Genomic DNA, 16,240 nt, shown 5'->3' with positions numbered 1-16,240 from the left:
TAAAAAATGAAAATTAATTTACAAATGAAGAAATTATCCTGAAAACACTCTTTGATTATTTCAAATCTGATTAAATATAACTTACAGGTTATAAAGGTTCTATTCTATGTAAAGAAAGTCGATCTAAGGTTAACGGTTAACAGATTGCATAAACAACTCTTTGCTTCTTTTACACTAAAAAATGTGAGTGATTCAAGATACATTGCATCCATCCATAGTAGTAAACTTCATCAATAAGATAATTTTGTTCAACACAAAGAAACATCATCAACATCCTAAACAGCAAAAAACTAAAATACTCAGAGTTTAGGACATTTTTTCGGTGATAAAGCAAATGCACAAAATCTAATCACGACGCTTCCAGGCAATCTTAACGGGGGCTAAGGGGAGGGCAACCATGGAAGAATAGTCCACATCGGGAACCTTACCAACAGTTGTCCACGTGTAGTCATGAACAAATTTGCAAATAATAGTAGTTAAATGCATGTAGGCAAATTGCTCACCGATGCAACGATGACGACCAGCGCCAAATGGAAGATATGGAGAAGAGCCACCTTTGCTAACAAGACCATATCCGTAATCAATCTGTTCAGCATTTTCTTCGTCATCAGGACGTTCGCCCCAGCGTTCAGGGCAGAATTCCTTAGCATGAGTAAAGAAATCCTCATGAGTAGCAGAATATCCAGGAGCAGCAAGCAAATGGGAACCAGCGGGAATGACCATCTTAGAATCAGGAACAGGCAAATCGCGTTTCACCTTACGCATGATACTGTGGATTGGAGGATGAAGACGGAGAGTTTCACGGATAACATAGTTCAACAAAGGCAAGTCTTTATACTTGTCAAAGTCAACATGGAAGTTTTCACCTTCACCCAAGACGCGCTTTTGTTCCTCATAAAGCATCTCAATAACTTCAGGCTTGCTACCGAGTAAAGTGAGGGCCCACATAATTGTAGCAGCAGAAGTATGTTGACCAGCCATGAGGAGGGCAATCATAATACCTGCAATCTCGTGTTCCTTTAGATTACGACCATCTCTGTACTTGGAATTCATTAATGTCCAAATCATATCGCTTCCAGGGTTTTCGGGGCTTGAACGACGTTGCTTGATAATGTTGAGATAAGTTTGTTGCATAATGTTGTGAGCTCTGTCACGGCGTCTGTTTCTAGGGAGAGGAAGCCAGGGGAAGACAAAATTGATAGGACTAAAACCCTGATCGAGATCATGGTACAAATCGGCAAAACCAGCGTCGAAGCCTTCGCGAACTTCGGCACCTTGCAAAGTACGAGAAGCAGTGAAAATAGTCATAACGGGCATAGTTTTAAGCAAATCAGCGATACCTTCCTTGCCAGGACCAAATTCGGGAGAAGTGTTAAGGAAGGCGTCCATTTCGTTAAGAATAAGAGGCACATAGGAACGGAATTGAGGAAAACCAAGACCGGATTTAATAAACTTTTTGTGTTCCATAAGAACATGGTTGGGTACATCATAAACGACGTCCTTGCCAAACACAGGAGTGGTTAAATGAGAATAAGCCTCTTCGGCGCTCAAGTCAGCGAGTTTACCGTTGAAAAGGAAATCGTTACCCTTAACACCAAGATAAGCAGTCATTTTTCTTCCCATGCAGACAAAGGTAAAAACATCACCATATTTCTCGCGGCATTCGTGGAAAAAGGCATAAGGATCAATACCATAAGGGATAGCAGAACCAAAGAATGGTACCCAATGGAAAACAATAGGAGGGCGCTTGGGATTACGGTTGGTAATTTGGTTTAGGATGTAACCCACATACCAGGCCAAAATTCCGGACAATACGAGAGGTAATAAAGAGATAGCCATACTGAATACACAAAAACGAAAAAGACGGCTAGGAGATGATTCTACCACACAAAAATTGGTGGATAACGATTGAAAATGGTATCTTAGGAAATACACGAAACAATGTTGAGTCAGAAAACGCGAAATCTAACCCTCTACACGGTACAATTTTTTCTATAGAAAAAAAGAAAAACGAATCTATAAAGGATATACTCCTATGCAAAGAAACACGGAATTATGATAACGGACGTCAATTGAATTGAAATTCCAGACACTAAAAAGACGACCAGATTCTTCTTTGCAAGACGTAAAAGAAGAATTAAATTCCAAACCAAACGCGGAAAAGGTAAGATAGGTACTTGGAATAATTCAAGTGCTCCCAAAGTCCTCAGTTAGGTATTGGTGGTGGTAAGGAATATATAGGAATGAAAGCAATTGTAACCTATTTTGTTTACTATCGACGATCAGACTGTGCATGTTTCCTATGTTACCTAGGCAGATTTTGTCAGCCAATCATATCCCTTAGCTTTAACTTGTTAGCCAATAAAAAAAGGCTAAGAAAACAAAATCATTCGATTTGCTGAGCTTATGAAACGACTGCTATACAAGAGAGCGAAATCGAACCATCCAGTTTTGATTGGCCTGAAGCACTTGGTAATTTTAAACTCTCGTATAAAAAATGTAAACAAAGAATTACTGTTTATATATAAAAAAAAAACAGTTCTTAAAAAAAGCTATTTCCATTTTTTGCTTTAAGTTATTTTTATTTATTCTTATAATTTAGTTTCTATGTACATATTAACTAAAAAAAATCCCGATGGCGTTCGGAAACACGGTAATTTCACGGAATAAAAGCGAACGTAGCAACTTGTAAACAAAAAAAAAACCATTCGAAAAAAGCAGTAGCAAAGAGAAACTTATTATCTTTATTTTTTTTTATGACTTGAGAAATGATCAGTTTCTAGAGAAATGGACTGGGTTTTTTACAATGTGAGGCTTTGTTTACAAAAATCATTCCACACAGCTTTTTAAGAAGAGGTTCAACATATTTGGTGTTGAGGGACTTTCAACTTATTTCTTTAAAATCCTGTATTAAATACATACAGCTGAGTCCTTTTGATTCAATTTCTGTATTTCGTTATAAGGCTTTTCCATACTACAGTCGCTATACCATATACGATCTATATACCATCTACTTAATGTTTACTTTTCATATTCCATACTACACAATTTACAGCTGCGTAGTGTGGTATTATGTAGAAGGTAGTGCATAAAATGAAGGAACGCAACGGAAGGTGGTCTTCACGGTAAGGGTAGAAAAGTAGTACAGTAGTACATAAACACTCCCTCCATCCGTCGTGTATATTAACTAAACCAGAACCAAAAATGCCTCCCAAAGGACTTTCACTGGAAGAGAAGCGAAAGCGTTTAGAAACTATCTTTCATGAATCCGTAAGTACTGAACGAAAACTACATAGTGCGAGAGAGAAACATTAGAGAAAGAACGGTATTATGATAAACTAGTGCTTGGAAGTAAGAAAGATATTTATTATTGACACTCAATGGTTTTAGAAAGATTTTTTTCAGTTGAAAGAAATTGAAAAATTGGGTTCCAAACGACAAATTGTCCTTCAAACAGTAAAAGACGTGCTACAATCGTTGGTTGACGATGGCCTCGTGAAGTCTGAAAAGATTGGAACGAGCAACTATTACTGGTCATTTCCATCAGAGGCAAAACGGTCTCGTGAAACAACGATTGAGTCTCTTCAAATACAACTGGCGGACTATCGCGAAAAGATCCTTCAAGTCTCTGAATCCATCGAGAACGAAACAGCTAAACGGAAATCTGAGAATGAAGATGATCAAGATGAAACTTTTACACCACAAATGTTAGCACAGAAAGAATCGACACTTCAATCTTTGCAATCCGAGCTTGCCAGTTTAAACCATTGCAATCCTGAAACAATCGCTTTGCAAGAAAAAATGACAATGAAGTATCTTGAAGCTGCCAATTTATGGACGGATCAGATACACTCTTTGCTTTCATTTTGCAGAGATATGGGCGCTGAACTTCCACAAGTTCTTCAGGCGTGCGATATACCTGAAGACTTAGATGAACTAGTTCTACCCGTGAAAGATTAGTAGTCTGACCATACAACAGCTCCGAGATTTAAACAATTTATTAAACCATACTTTTATTCCATAAAATACTCTGACATCTAAAAATTTGCTAGTGAAAGTGTTGACTTTATGTCGATGAAAAATGAAATTCATTTCAACGCACAAGCAAGTTATGTAGTTAGTTATACGCATCCTATATTGGTTTTCAACCTTCCTCTCTATTGTTATAATTCGACGAAGATGTTCAGATATTTTTTTGCGCGAAATGATGATATATTTACCTACGAAGGAACCCAGCAGCTTCTTGTGCTGTTTTTGAGGTTTTAATGAAAAATGCGTATGAACGGATATCTGATCGCCAAAAAACTTTTGAATAACTTTTGACAAATTTTACTTTCTTTCTACATGCTCATCATCGTAAACCAAATTTTTCTCGTGATAGAATAAAAGATATCTGACAGTAATGGTTAGAACGGTCTCACATGGCTCCTACTTTCTTTGTAGGTTAAGTATGTACATACGCTTGTGTTTTCATTACCTCTGATTCTGGCACAACTGTAATTGTAGTATCATCCAACAGATACCACTAGGATTCGTTAGCTTGTAAACGGCTGTTTCCCTCACATACATGATCTTGGAATAAAGTATATGCAATGTAATGTCCAGTATCCAAAGTGCCTTTGTGACAAACTATCGCATACAACTGGTAATCCACAGAATCCTGATTGAAGTTGTACTGCATCTTTAAAAGCATAGGATAAGTAATTAACTTATCAACTTTGGTGGACATGGCAAATGAATTTTGCTCAAAACGCTTCAGTTGTAAACACAGCGTTGGGGGAAGTTTATCGAAAAACAATTGCTTTGTAGCTACTTTTGCATTGCAATTACTGCAAGTATATTGAATTTGTTCGGGGGAAATATATCTGATGCAACAGGTTACCCACACCGTACTAGTCAACAATCACCTCTTCCAGCAATTAACTTACCTTTCCAAGCATCCTTGAATAGAAGATTCATGCAAATCTAAGCTGACCTCCATCAATGGATCAGTAGCAACCTTTTTTGTTTTGCATTCGCAACAAGTAATTACGTTTTTCATTGATCCACTAAAGATTTTATGAATAGGACAATTGCACGGGAAAGAATTATCTCCGCCGCTTTCGGAGTGCATCTGATCAAGAAGGTACACCAAAAATTCATGCCCATCCTGTTGAGAATAACCAGAAAGACTTTTACTCAGTTTCCACATGAGGTTCAGTATTACGGTTGGACCATAGAAGCTTGTTTTCTCTTTAGAGGCATAGATGGAAGCGAACATATTATCAATTGCACATGTCATGCAGGAAGAGCGCTTACAATTTTCAGAGGTATGGAACCCGCTAAGGAAGAGATTTCGAAGTAAAGGATTATGCAACGTACTTTGAAGAATGACACTCATAAAGCAGGTAGCACCTAAATTTTGGATTCCTCGAAGGCCTGCGGTAGAGCAAATAGAAGGATATTTTTCATATGGATTAAGTGAAATCGTTTGCTCATAACGATCAGGCAAGCGTTTATGTTTATTTTGCCAGTTGCGGATATTTTGAACTTTTATTCGTAACATCTCTAAACGCGGATGATAGACATAGTCTTTACAGGAATAGCAGTATAGATGAGAGTTTTTTAAATCCGCGCCTGGAAGATGTTAGTCATTGCCCATATTTTTTTTATTCCACTCCAAGTTCTATAGAAACAATAATGCTTATAAATCGCAGGAGATATCAAACCGAGTTTAACAAAGTATTCTTCGTCTTACTCCTTAACTTACCAAACAAATGATTTGATTCTTTGACATGTTGCTCAAAATGTTCATCCCATAAGCATCCAGTAAATTCACATTCTAAACAATGTAATGTTCGTTTATTTGATTTTCTACAGACACGGCAGCAACGTCGAAGGTTCTAAAGGAAAGGTCAATAACCTGTTCTACTCGTTTCTGAAGAAAAAAGCCCTAGCATCCAACTAAATTAGCACCATCACGTACATTACGAGCATATATCTGCGCACATATTTTATGGTAAGATTCAAGAAATGAAGATTGCAATTTTACGTGAGGACATGTCTCTACATCATTTACCATTTCCCGAAAACTGTAGTCAACCAAATCGCTACGAACGAGAGATAGAACAGAAAGGATCCGAAGAACTTTTTAGGAATTTAGTGCAATCCAGCTTTTTATTTTACTGAAAAATAAGGAAAGCCTTCAAAGTACCTTTTCTTGTCCTTTAGTGTATTTTCAATCCCATTACATTCCTTATTCTTTGGTGGTGAACCTGAAAGGGCTCTCTGTTCAAGGTCATTATACAAAATTAAGGATGTATACAATTTATACTATGTATTTCTTTATGTACATATAACCACAGTACCAGCAGCTACCGTATATTTCTCCTTGTTGTATTAGGTAGGTTTCTTGGGTTATCATAGCTGCTGCTATAGAATTGCGACAATGAAAAGCAAGTACAGAGAAGACGTGTATTCGCGATATCGTTTTCGATAAAATTGATTTATTAATGTGGAAAAATCTAGCGTTACTGTGCTTAATTTCAGTTGTATTTGAAGTTTGCCTTTTGCCTTCCAAGCACCAAATTCTTCTTCAGTGAAAGATTGAAAGCATGTATGTTGTATTTATGTTTTGACGCCTATATCTCATCACGAAAATTAAATTCTAATTAGATACAGTTTTAAAAGATGGTCCCTTTTAACTTTTTTTTTTTTTTTTTTTTTTTAGTAGGGTAAATACAAAAAGATGTTTGTTTACATGAATATTTAATCCAGAATTTCTTTAATATTATATTCTTACTTATTGAGATTATATTGTGAACTAACTTTTTCTTCTCTTCCAAATCACTACTCGGAAAAAAAATACGAGAAGATTAATAATCTTTTTCTTTGTGCAAAGAATTAATAGTCTACCTTGTGTTAATATATTCGCAAATTCAACTTGGGACTAATTGTCGTTTGAATTAAGTCGTAAAATCCCTATTATTATTATTATTTCTTTATTCATTATCCTACATCCGTGTACATCATGAAAGGAACAGGATTAAGTACTAGAAATTTTTGTTGGTCTACCATTTCTTCTTTATTGTTGCCCAGAGTTCCATTGGCTACAGCCAAGGCAGACTCTATAATTTTGGGAGTTCGTCGCGACAAAAACTCCTCTATCTTGGAAGAATTTCGTAAAGTGACTGACTTGTTTTTTGAGACAAAGCCCGAAGATAATGATGTTCGTTTGTTTTGGAACGTCCATGGATATACCCGTTTAGCTATTGTACAATTGAGTGATCAAATAACTGAGAAATCTATTCGAACCGCTGCTGCCGAAGCTTCTCGCTTGTTGAAATCAAATGGTGCAAAATCAATTGCTGTTGACGGTATGGGATTTCCTAAAGATGCTGCTCTCGCATCAGCATTGGCTACTTTTGACTTTTCTATGAGAAGAGATCACTTGGCTGTTTTGCAAAATGGAAAGACTGTCCCCAAAAATGAATTGTTTTCTTCTCCCGCTCCTGAAAAGATTTCTCTCCAGCTATTTACTCCTGCTTCAGCTTCAAAAGAAGCAATCTTGGCTGCTCAATCAAAATTCCATGAAGGTTTAGTTGAGGCTTCTGCTCAAAACATGGCTCGTTCCCTTATGGAGTGTCCTGCCAATTACTTGACTTCTATCGAGTTTTGCAACTTTGCTAAAGAGCTTTTCAAAGATTGTCCAAACGTCGATGTTGAAATTCACGACGAGAAATGGATTGATGAACAACGTATGAACGGCTTGTTGTCTGTCAACGCTGGTTCTGATATTCCCCCTCGTTTTTTGGAAATCAAGTATCGTGGTGCTGCTAACTCAGCCGACAAGTCTGCCGCTGAGGAATGGCTTGGTCTTGTTGGTAAGGGTATCACTTTTGATGCTGGTGGTATCAGCATTAAGCCTTCAATGAACATGAAGGAAATGCGTGCTGATATGGGTGGTGCCGCAGTTATGCTTTCGGCCATCTACGCAATGAGTCAGCTTTCTATGCCCATCAACACCGTTTTTGTGACTCCTTTGACAGAAAACCTTCCCTCCGGTTCTGCTGTCAAGCCTGGTGATATTATATTCATGAGAAATGGTTTGAGTATCGAAGTCGACAATACCGACGCTGAGGGTCGTTTGGTCCTTGCCGATGCTGTTCACTACGTTACCTCCAACTACTCTACAAAGGCCGTTTTGGAAGCTAGTACCTTAACAGGTGCCATGTTGGTTGCACTTGGCAACGTTTATACCGGAGCGTTCGTTCAAGGCGAAGAGCTTTGGAAGAACCTCGAAGCATCTGCCGAAACTGCTGATGATCTTTTCTGGCGTATGCCTTTCCACGATGCTTACTTGAAGCAATTGACAGGTTCCTCGAATGCAGATTTATGCAATGTCAATCGAGCTAGCGGTGGCGGCGCATGCGTTGCTGCTGCTTTTATCAAATGTTTCTTAGCCAAAAAGGATGTTTCCTTCGCCCATCTTGATATTGCTGGTGTCATGGACAAGAAATTGAACGCCTGGGACTGTGATGGTATGAGTGGCCGCCCTGTTCGTACAATCATTGAATTGGCTCGTAAATATTAAATCCAACATAGAATATAATATCTTGTATAAAACTGTTTTGTACCATCAATCTACTGTTTCACGACAAAGAGGAAATAAAAATTTCTGATCCATAAGCCAGCCTATAAAGAGGACAAACACAAAAAACTTTTTCCTTTCTATCTTTCTTTTCACCTGGAAGCAAAACTAAAACTAAGTAACGCTTGCGTGGATCATCTCATCTGTCTAAAGGGCAAAATCTAAATCCTCTTACATTCTCCAATTCATTTCCAAAGAAGAGAATGATTCCAAACAATCAGGGAGTAAATCATTTTATTACCAAACATTACCTTTTGTTTATTTCTCTTTCGGGTTCTATAGCAAAAAAAATACTAAGCTTCCTCCGTCGCCATTCGATTGTCTCTTTTACATAAAACAGGGGGGATAGACGCTTCGTCATTAAAAGAAAATACATAAGAAATGACATTAGAGAAGCGTAATATGGTTTCACTACAAAGACCTAGAGGGTATTAAAATTTTTCTACAGAATCATGCAGACTTTGTTTCCATATGACATAGTCGTCATAAAAGTAACATTTACTAGTTTGTTTACTTTACACAGAAATCACAAGTGGAATCGTCAAGTGTCTTATTGAACTATTATACTGAAAAGAAATTATGAAATAACGAGATAAAGGAGTGAGTCATCCATTTTTTCCAGTTACTATGTATGATGTTAAGACTCCTCAGGGAAGGAATCATAAGTGACAACATCGTAGTAGTATACTACGATACCTCTAGGGCAAGGGCAGAGTACCAAAAACGTCGAATTCCAGCCGTTCGTTGAATTGATTTGCAGTAAATATGCAATGAAATCTTGAGTATCCTATATCTAAATTCATAAACAATCATTTAGCGGAGTAAGAGTAAAATTAAGGCTGCTGTGGCCATGACATCGATATCACAATTGCATACCTCTGACGCACATTGACGACGAAAAGAAATAGTAAAGTATGCTATGAATGCATAATGAATGTTTGCTAATGCCGAGGGCTGTACATAAGAGCACTCATATATAGAGGGAAAGACCTCAACTTGGGCAGAATCAGCTTTTTCACATACTCACGCAGTAACCGATAGGAACCGAGATTAGCAAGAGACTATTCAAAAATAGTCATTGAAAGAAAATTAAAATATTAGATATAAACACTTACTTCCGACATTTGAGAGATTTCAAGCTTTCATTAATTATCAAATAACAGAATCATAACTATGGCCGGTGAAATCTTCGTTGGTGAGTATCTTTTTGAAAGAATCCGCCAATTGGGTGTAAAGTCTATTCAAGGTGTTCCAGGAGACTTCAATTTAACCTTGCTCGATTTAATTGAGAATGTGGGTGATGAAAGCTTCCGCTGGGTGGGCAACACAAATGAGCTTAACGGTGCTTACTCCGCTGATGGTTATGCTCGAGTAAAGGGATTGTCTGCCATTGTCACAACTTTTGGTGTTGGTGAACTTTCCGCCATTAATGGTTTGGCTGGTGCGTACTCTGAGCATGTCCCTATTGTGCACATCGTCGGTATGCCTTCTACTAAGGCACAACGCACTGGTGCCCTTCTCCATCATACCTTGGGTAATGGTGACTTTGGAATTTTTGTCGAAATGAACCGTCCTGTGAGTGCTTATACCACCGTCATTACGGATGGAGAGAATGCTTCAAAGGTTATAGATGAAGCCTTGACTATTTGTTACCGTAAGGCTCGTCCAGTTTACATTGGTGTGCCTGCTGATGCCGGTTATTTCAAGACTTCCTCGGAACCCCTCAGATTTCCTTTGGAGATTGAAGAACCCGAGAACGATCCACTTTCAGAGCAAGAAGTTCTCACTACCATTGTCGACATGATCGAGAAGGCAAAGAAGCCTGTCATTTTGGTTGATGCTTGCGCAATTCGCCATCGCGTCGTTCCTGAAGTTAAACAATTGATGGAGCTCACACGTTTTCCTAGTTATGTGACTCCTATGGGTAAGTCTGCATTGGATGAAACTTCGAAATACTTTGATGGTGTCTATGTTGGCTCCATTAGTGACCCCGATGTGAAGGAGCGCATTGAATCAACCGATCTTCTGCTTTCCTTTGGTGCTTTGAAATCTGATTTTAACACTGGTTCCTTTTCTTACCACTTGAGTCAACAGAATTCAATTGAATTCCACTCTGATCATATGATAATTCGTTATGCTTACTATCCCGACGTCTCCATGAAGTATGTGATCCGTAAATTGTTGAATGTTTTGAACCCTGAAAAATGTCACGCTAAAGCAGCTCCTGTCTTGGGTTACCATATTCAACCCAAGCATGCATCCGGTTACACCGAGAACGATATCACACAAAGTTGGTTCTGGCCTAAGTTTAGTGAGTTTTTGAAGGCCAAAGATGTGGTTGTCACCGAAACAGGAACAGCCAACTTTGGTATCTTGGATTGCAGATTCCCTCCTGACGTTACAGCTATTTCACAAGTTTTGTGGGGTTCCATCGGATATTCCGTTGGTGCATTCTTTGGTGCAGCTTTGGGAGTTAGGGATTCGGACGAACCCAATCGTCGTACCATTCTGGTGGTCGGTGATGGCTCTTTGCATTTGACGGTGACAGAAATTTCAACCTGTATCCGTCAAAACCTCAAGCCTATTATCTTTGTCATCAATAACGATGGTTACACCATTGAGCGTCTTATTCACGGTCTTCATGCCGGTTACAACGATATCAACACTCAATGGCAATACCAAGACTTGCTCAAGTTCTTTGGTGCCAAACAATCACGTTCTTATCGTGTCAAGACTCCTCAAGATGTCGAGAAGCTTTTCAACGACAAGCAATTTGCTTCTGCAGATGTGATTCAACTCGTAGAAGTGATTATGCCCAAGTTGGACGCACCTCGTATTTTGATAGAACAAGCAAAAATGACATCCAAGATTAACAAGGAGTAAACCAACTAAGCCTGCGAATGGTGACGACGCAGATTGCGATTACTCTTTCGTCTTGCTTTGGATGAACATTTATTTTGCGGAATCAACGAGCAATAGCCATGCCATGCCATGGACTTTATATGAATGACTTATGATGTACGAATTTTCCGTTATGAATTTCATATTATTTGTAAATTCGAATTTGTAAAGCCGTTATTATGAAAGTGCTGTAGTTTTTGACCATAGTAGTCGTAGCTGTAGTAGAAACCAAGTCGCTCTTAAATCAAACAAGCAAAAGATATTCCTATCCCATTCTCAACACGTTTCTATCCCACTCTTCTTTTCATGTACGAAAGCCTTTACTAGTATTATTATCAAATTTGCAATTTTATCTGATTTCACTGATAGCGCAAACACGCTTTAGCTCGTAATCAGTGATTTATGCAGGAACGCTGCGTAGAAAAAACAAACGAACTTGATGTCATGCTGCAAAGTATGATTTAGATATCAATAAAGTCCAAAGAAAAAGGTGAAAACAAAGTGTTCTTAAGGATTTTATAGCAGTATCTTATTTGAAACTTTTTGTTTTTCAAGTTATCGTTAGCTTGCTTGGATTCAGTTCCGTACATTTTGCAGGTGACTTAGTATACTATGGTTCCAAGAGCCGCTCTTTTTTTCTTTAAGCAACAAGAAGCATAGTTGTTTTGATCTCAATTTTTTCTTTAAAATACATTGTTTCTCTTTGTTTACCAACGTTCACTGTTCCGTCTGTGATTTCATTAGTGTCATGTTACCGGTATATCGTACTGGCTCTTAATGCGCAAGGTACTATCCCAATTAGAAACCTCACTCACTCCTCCGTGCTATTGAACTTAGCCTTATCCCATTTCTAAGCGGGTTTTCTTTTTGGTAGTAAATTTCGAGGTAAACAACTCTTTTATAAGAAACTTCTTTTAAAGAAGAGAGTACTGTGGCTGTCTTTTTGACGGCGTTCGAATGTATGTGAGACTCCTCCAAGTCTCGTAGTTTGGTCTCCTTTTTCATAATCCAAAGGATTCATTATTTATATGGGAACTCTTTTTGAAGAAGTATATGATAGTTCAAATACTGACCGTCATTTTTAGAAAGTTCTACTTCCAGTTTGGCTGCTATTACTCCTCATAGAAGTTGAGAATTATTATTTTTTTCTCACTAGACTTTTCAGCTAGCTAACTGACAAACCAAAAAAAAACGAAGCGATCAGTTTTGTTTTGTTTGTCTGGTTTTCTCCTGAATAGAATTGGTTTCTTTGTTGTTTGCTTCCAGAGATTGCTTGAGCTTTCACTAAACCTCGGTGAAATCTCGTTTTTTTCTTTTCCCTTTCCCTTTTTTTTTTGTTTAAATAAATAAAGAAGATATTTATTTATCTTGCTCCTGAAGATCTTTGCGTCCATTACTTTTGCTTTCTTTGGGCCTTTTTTGATTTTTTGCTTAGATTGTTCTTTTTCTTGTCTTTGATTCCAGAAACGAAACCGATTGTTTAATTTATTACAAAGGAATCAAAGGTTACTGATTGTACCATTGCCCCATTTTCTTTTTACACCTCCCTCTTTTAATTTTATTGTCTATCCGAAGGAAGAACTCCTGTTTCTTTTTTTGTTTCATTTATTTTCTTTTTGTCAAGTCCTATTTTGACCGTGTAATTACACTAAACTTTCATCCAACAAAATGCCTGAAGATGCCGGTAGACCCTGGAACCTTACAGAAGCCCAAGAGGAAAAGCTAAAATTATTTTGGACTCTCCTCTTCAAACTCTTTGATAAGCCCATCCTCGAACGAACGAACTCCTGGTCAACAGCGAAAACTCATCTTTCCAGCCCCAGCTCTTCTGAATATCGTGGAAATTCTTCTGAAACGAGCTTTGTGTCTTATACAAAATCACAATTAGATGCATTTTCTTCTTCTCATGCTTCGGAACCTAGAGAAGCAAAATCCAAGTCCACATGTTGCGCTGAACGTATCGCCAAAATTGCCTCTGAATGGGATCCAGAAGAATTACGACTTGCTTTTTGGGATACCGTGAATTGTGACGACCCTGATGGCCTTTTGCTTCGGTTCCTACGAGCTAGGAAATGGAACGTTGAAGCCGCTTTAGAAATGTTTATTAAGACTGTTCATTGGCGTAGTCGTGAAATGAACGTTAACGATATTATCTATCATGCTGACCATCTTGATAAAGACGACGATTTCGTTCGTCAGTTGCGAATCGGTAAATGTTTCATTTTTGGCGAAGATAAAAAAAACCGTCCTGTTTGCTATATTCGTGCTCGATTACACAAAGCCGGTGATGTTTCTCCTGAATCTGTGGAACGACTTACCGTTTGGGTCATGGAAACCGCCCGTCTTATTCTGAAGCCACCCATCGAAACCGCTACGATCGTATTTGATATGACAGACTTTAGCCTTTCAAATATGGATTATGGTCCTTTGAAGTTTATGATTAAATGCTTCGAAGCTCATTATCCTGAGTGCTTAGGTGAATGTATCGTTCACAAAGCCCCTTGGCTTTTCCAAGGTATTTGGTCTTTTATTAAATCATGGTTAGATCCAGTTGTCGCTTCAAAGATCAAATTTACCAGAAATGTTAAAGACTTGCAGCAATACATCAAAGCAGACAGCATTTTGAAGGAATTTGGCGGACCCAACCCTTGGAAGTACACTTACCCGGAACCTGGTCAGAATGAATCAGAGCCATTAAACAATGTTAATGAGAGACAAAAACTGAAGACTAAAAAAGATGAGATTGCTCAGGAATACGAAGAAGCTACCGTTGATTGGATTCTTAATGGTAATCCTGAGGACAAACAGCGACGCCGTAAGCTTGCTGGTCAACTTATTGAATCGTATTGGTCGTTGGATAAGTATATTAGAGCACGTTCCGTTTATGACCGTATGGGTCTAATTGCCCCCAAATCTTCTCATCCAGTTTATTTGTATCAACCTATGACTAACGATGGCACACAAACAGCAGGAGAGCCCGTGGTTGGAGTTACTAACGAAGAAAATTTATAACATGGAAATGAAAGCAAGAATGATACATTTTCATCTTTTACTTGTCAAGTCCCTTTTGACTCCTCTGTTGACCTTTCTTTGGAGTGAACATTTAGAAACTTCATCTTATTACGCATTGCAGACATAATTGCTATCAAATTTCTTATTTTTTTATACTATCTTCTCGCATTCTCCGCTTTCTTTCCATTTTATTGATGAGCCCTTGCTTGTATAAATAATAACGCTCTTTCCCTTTTCACGCACTAATCAGTTAAGCCTTTCTTTTAATTTACAATTTAACCAAATATGCTACAAAGTTTGATCACAATTTAACATAGGGTAGCTGTCGTAAACACGGCAGCAACCAATGTATAAAAAACCTCGACATTTATGTTCTTTTAAAAAACTTTTGGCTATGATGTGCTTTTCTTTTTATTTCACTACTGTATTTATTGCCATCTATACTATTGAAGTACAGTGGTATAGCTTAAATGAATGGGCATTCGATAATTCTTTAACAAGCTAAGTAATTTATGCTACTACCATTGTTAACAAATGATTCGCATACGATTTCCTTCGAATCAAAACAAAATTGCAAGGAGTTAAACCATATGATATATAGATTTTATGTATTGCTTCCAATGAAAATACAAGCTGACTACATATAGATTGCCAAGTGTTAGTAAACGATGATAATCCCTCTATTCAATTAGTATGAAAAAAGAAACAAAAAGAGAACGTTGAAAGCAACAATAAATCAACTTCGCACTTCACGCAGCAAGACTTCATTTCTTGAGGTGCTAGAAATTATATTGTCCATCGTATATCATAGTGGTAGCACATTAATTTCAGAAACCCAGCTTTACCCTATATCATTTAAATCCCCATCTCATTAATAGTTGAAAGAAAAAAAAATAAAGCAAATATGGTTTTCGTAAAAAATTGTTTTGGTATTTTAAGGCATTATTCAACCGGAACCTCAAAAACCCTGCCTTTTGCGATTTCAAGGAGCAAGACTGCGAATTACCCGGTTTATATTGATTATAAAAGTGGTGGAAATCAAGTACAGACAATAATACGTCGGATTGAAGGAGACGATAATGTAAGACTATAATATTGAGGATTTAACTTTCACATAGGTTTAATAAGTGGCCTAATGGTAGAACATCGTTGGTAAAAAACATTTGAACAAAACAATTACTTTTTTTTTTCTCTGTTTGATGATGTTATTTCTCATACTTAAGGAGCGAAGAAGTTACTAACAAGTTGACAGGCTTTGCTAAAGGAGTTAATTTCTGATCTTGCGATCCCTAAAGCTGATGCTTCTATTAACCGGCTGACGAAGCAGATTGTTATTAAGGGAAATCACTCTCAGCGCGTAAAGCAATGGATCCAAGACCATGGGTTTTAGGGTCAAAAAGACAAAAAGTATATTTCCCAAGGTAAAGATGGAATATATTTGATAACGGGCGAAAAGCAGGAAAGACCATTGTAGGAGGTGTTAAAGTAGGTTGTTGGAATAATTGAATTGATTGATACGCTTTTTGCTCTATCTTCTGTAAAGTATACTTCACGTACTCAAGCACAAAACCAAATTTTTCCTTCTCGTTTTTTTTTTATTTTTCTTTTTAATATCTAATACAAGAATAAATCTAATTTGTTTGTCCTTTTAGGTACATTACAATTTCTTTATAATGAATGGAAGTTTATAAATCATAA

At 37.5% G+C, this 16,240-nt stretch overlaps 7 protein-coding genes across 7 annotated transcripts; 5 read left to right on the top strand and 2 right to left on the bottom strand.

Moving 5' to 3' along the window:
• Window positions 1-33: 33 nt before the first annotated feature.
• On the bottom strand, window positions 34-2,227 carry SOCG_01956 (sterol 14-demethylase). Its single transcript, XM_013160450.1, has one exon. It carries the CDS (start codon window positions 1,837-1,839, stop codon window positions 346-348), a length of 1,494 nt encoding a protein of 497 aa, XP_013015904.1. The 5' UTR covers window positions 1,840-2,227; the 3' UTR covers window positions 34-345.
• Window positions 2,228-3,204: 977 nt separating this feature from the next.
• SOCG_01955 (meiosis specific coiled-coil protein Mcp7) lies at window positions 3,205-3,960 on the top strand (the record flags this gene model as incomplete). The annotated part of the gene is made up of 2 exons (XM_013160449.1): window positions 3,205-3,270; window positions 3,391-3,960. 2 exons carry the CDS (start codon window positions 3,205-3,207, stop codon window positions 3,958-3,960), a joined length of 636 nt encoding a protein of 211 aa, XP_013015903.1.
• SOCG_01954 (SAGA complex ubiquitin carboxy terminal hydrolase Ubp8) lies at window positions 3,306-6,161 on the bottom strand. Its single transcript, XM_013160448.1, has 6 exons — window positions 5,966-6,161; window positions 5,750-5,882; window positions 4,929-5,616; window positions 4,568-4,865; window positions 4,461-4,525; window positions 3,306-4,393 (listed from the first exon to the last, which is right to left on the bottom strand). The coding sequence occupies exons 1-6, from the start codon at window positions 6,059-6,061 to the stop codon at window positions 4,330-4,332; spliced, it is 1,344 nt and encodes a 447-aa protein (XP_013015902.1). The 5' UTR covers window positions 6,062-6,161; the 3' UTR covers window positions 3,306-4,329.
• An 848-nt stretch (window positions 6,162-7,009) lies between these two features.
• On the top strand, window positions 7,010-8,572 carry SOCG_01953 (peptidase family M17; the record flags this gene model as incomplete). The annotated part of the gene is made up of 1 exon (XM_013160447.1): window positions 7,010-8,572. One exon carries the CDS (start codon window positions 7,010-7,012, stop codon window positions 8,570-8,572), a length of 1,563 nt encoding a protein of 520 aa, XP_013015901.1.
• Window positions 8,573-9,802: 1,230 nt separating this feature from the next.
• Window positions 9,803-11,512, top strand: SOCG_01952 (pyruvate decarboxylase; the record flags this gene model as incomplete). Its single annotated transcript, XM_013160446.1, has 1 exon — window positions 9,803-11,512. The coding sequence occupies one exon, from the start codon at window positions 9,803-9,805 to the stop codon at window positions 11,510-11,512; it is 1,710 nt and encodes a 569-aa protein (XP_013015900.1).
• Window positions 11,513-12,259: 747 nt separating this feature from the next.
• On the top strand, window positions 12,260-15,173 carry SOCG_01951 (sec14 cytosolic factor family protein). Its single transcript, XM_013160445.1, has 2 exons — window positions 12,260-12,415; window positions 12,616-15,173. The coding sequence occupies exon 2, from the start codon at window positions 13,199-13,201 to the stop codon at window positions 14,540-14,542; it is 1,344 nt and encodes a 447-aa protein (XP_013015899.1). The 5' UTR covers window positions 12,260-12,415; window positions 12,616-13,198; the 3' UTR covers window positions 14,543-15,173.
• Window positions 15,174-15,224: 51 nt separating this feature from the next.
• On the top strand, window positions 15,225-16,193 carry SOCG_01950 (ribosomal protein subunit Img2). The gene is made up of 2 exons (XM_013160444.1): window positions 15,225-15,623; window positions 15,795-16,193. The coding sequence occupies exons 1-2, from the start codon at window positions 15,447-15,449 to the stop codon at window positions 15,930-15,932; spliced, it is 315 nt and encodes a 104-aa protein (XP_013015898.1). The 5' UTR covers window positions 15,225-15,446; the 3' UTR covers window positions 15,933-16,193.
• Window positions 16,194-16,240: the final 47 nt, after the last annotated feature.

The sequence above is a fragment of the Schizosaccharomyces octosporus genome (assembly GCF_000150505.1).
Source record: "Schizosaccharomyces octosporus yFS286 unplaced genomic scaffold supercont6.1, whole genome shotgun sequence".
Lineage (NCBI taxonomy): Eukaryota > Fungi > Ascomycota > Schizosaccharomycetes > Schizosaccharomycetales > Schizosaccharomycetaceae > Schizosaccharomyces > Schizosaccharomyces octosporus.
Note: the sequence above shows the minus strand (reverse complement) of the source record. Positions and strands in the feature narration are given on the sequence as shown.

What these genes read in the sequence shown, in the direction of transcription:
- SOCG_01956 (XM_013160450.1), bottom strand. Translation starts at nt 1,839, where the DNA reads ATGGCTATCTCTTTATTACCTCTCGTATTGTCCGGAATTTTGGCCTGG.
- SOCG_01954 (XM_013160448.1), bottom strand. Translation starts at nt 6,061, where the DNA reads ATGGTAAATGATGTAGAGACATGTCCTCACGTAAAATTGCAATCTTCA. An exon ending in CGCAGATATATGCTCGTAAT is followed by an intron (nt 5,883 to 5,965) that starts GTACGTGATGGT and finishes CCTTTCCTTTAG; the next exon opens with AACCTTCGACGTTGCTGCCG. An exon ending in GAGGTAATGAAAACACAAGC is followed by an intron (nt 4,394 to 4,460) that starts GTATGTACATAC and finishes CATTACTGTCAG; the next exon opens with ATATCTTTTATTCTATCACG.
- SOCG_01951 (XM_013160445.1), top strand. Translation starts at nt 13,199, where the DNA reads ATGCCTGAAGATGCCGGTAGACCCTGGAACCTTACAGAAGCCCAAGAG.
- SOCG_01950 (XM_013160444.1), top strand. Translation starts at nt 15,447, where the DNA reads ATGGTTTTCGTAAAAAATTGTTTTGGTATTTTAAGGCATTATTCAACC. An exon ending in GGATTGAAGGAGACGATAAT is followed by an intron (nt 15,624 to 15,794) that starts GTAAGACTATAA and finishes ACAAGTTGACAG; the next exon opens with GCTTTGCTAAAGGAGTTAAT.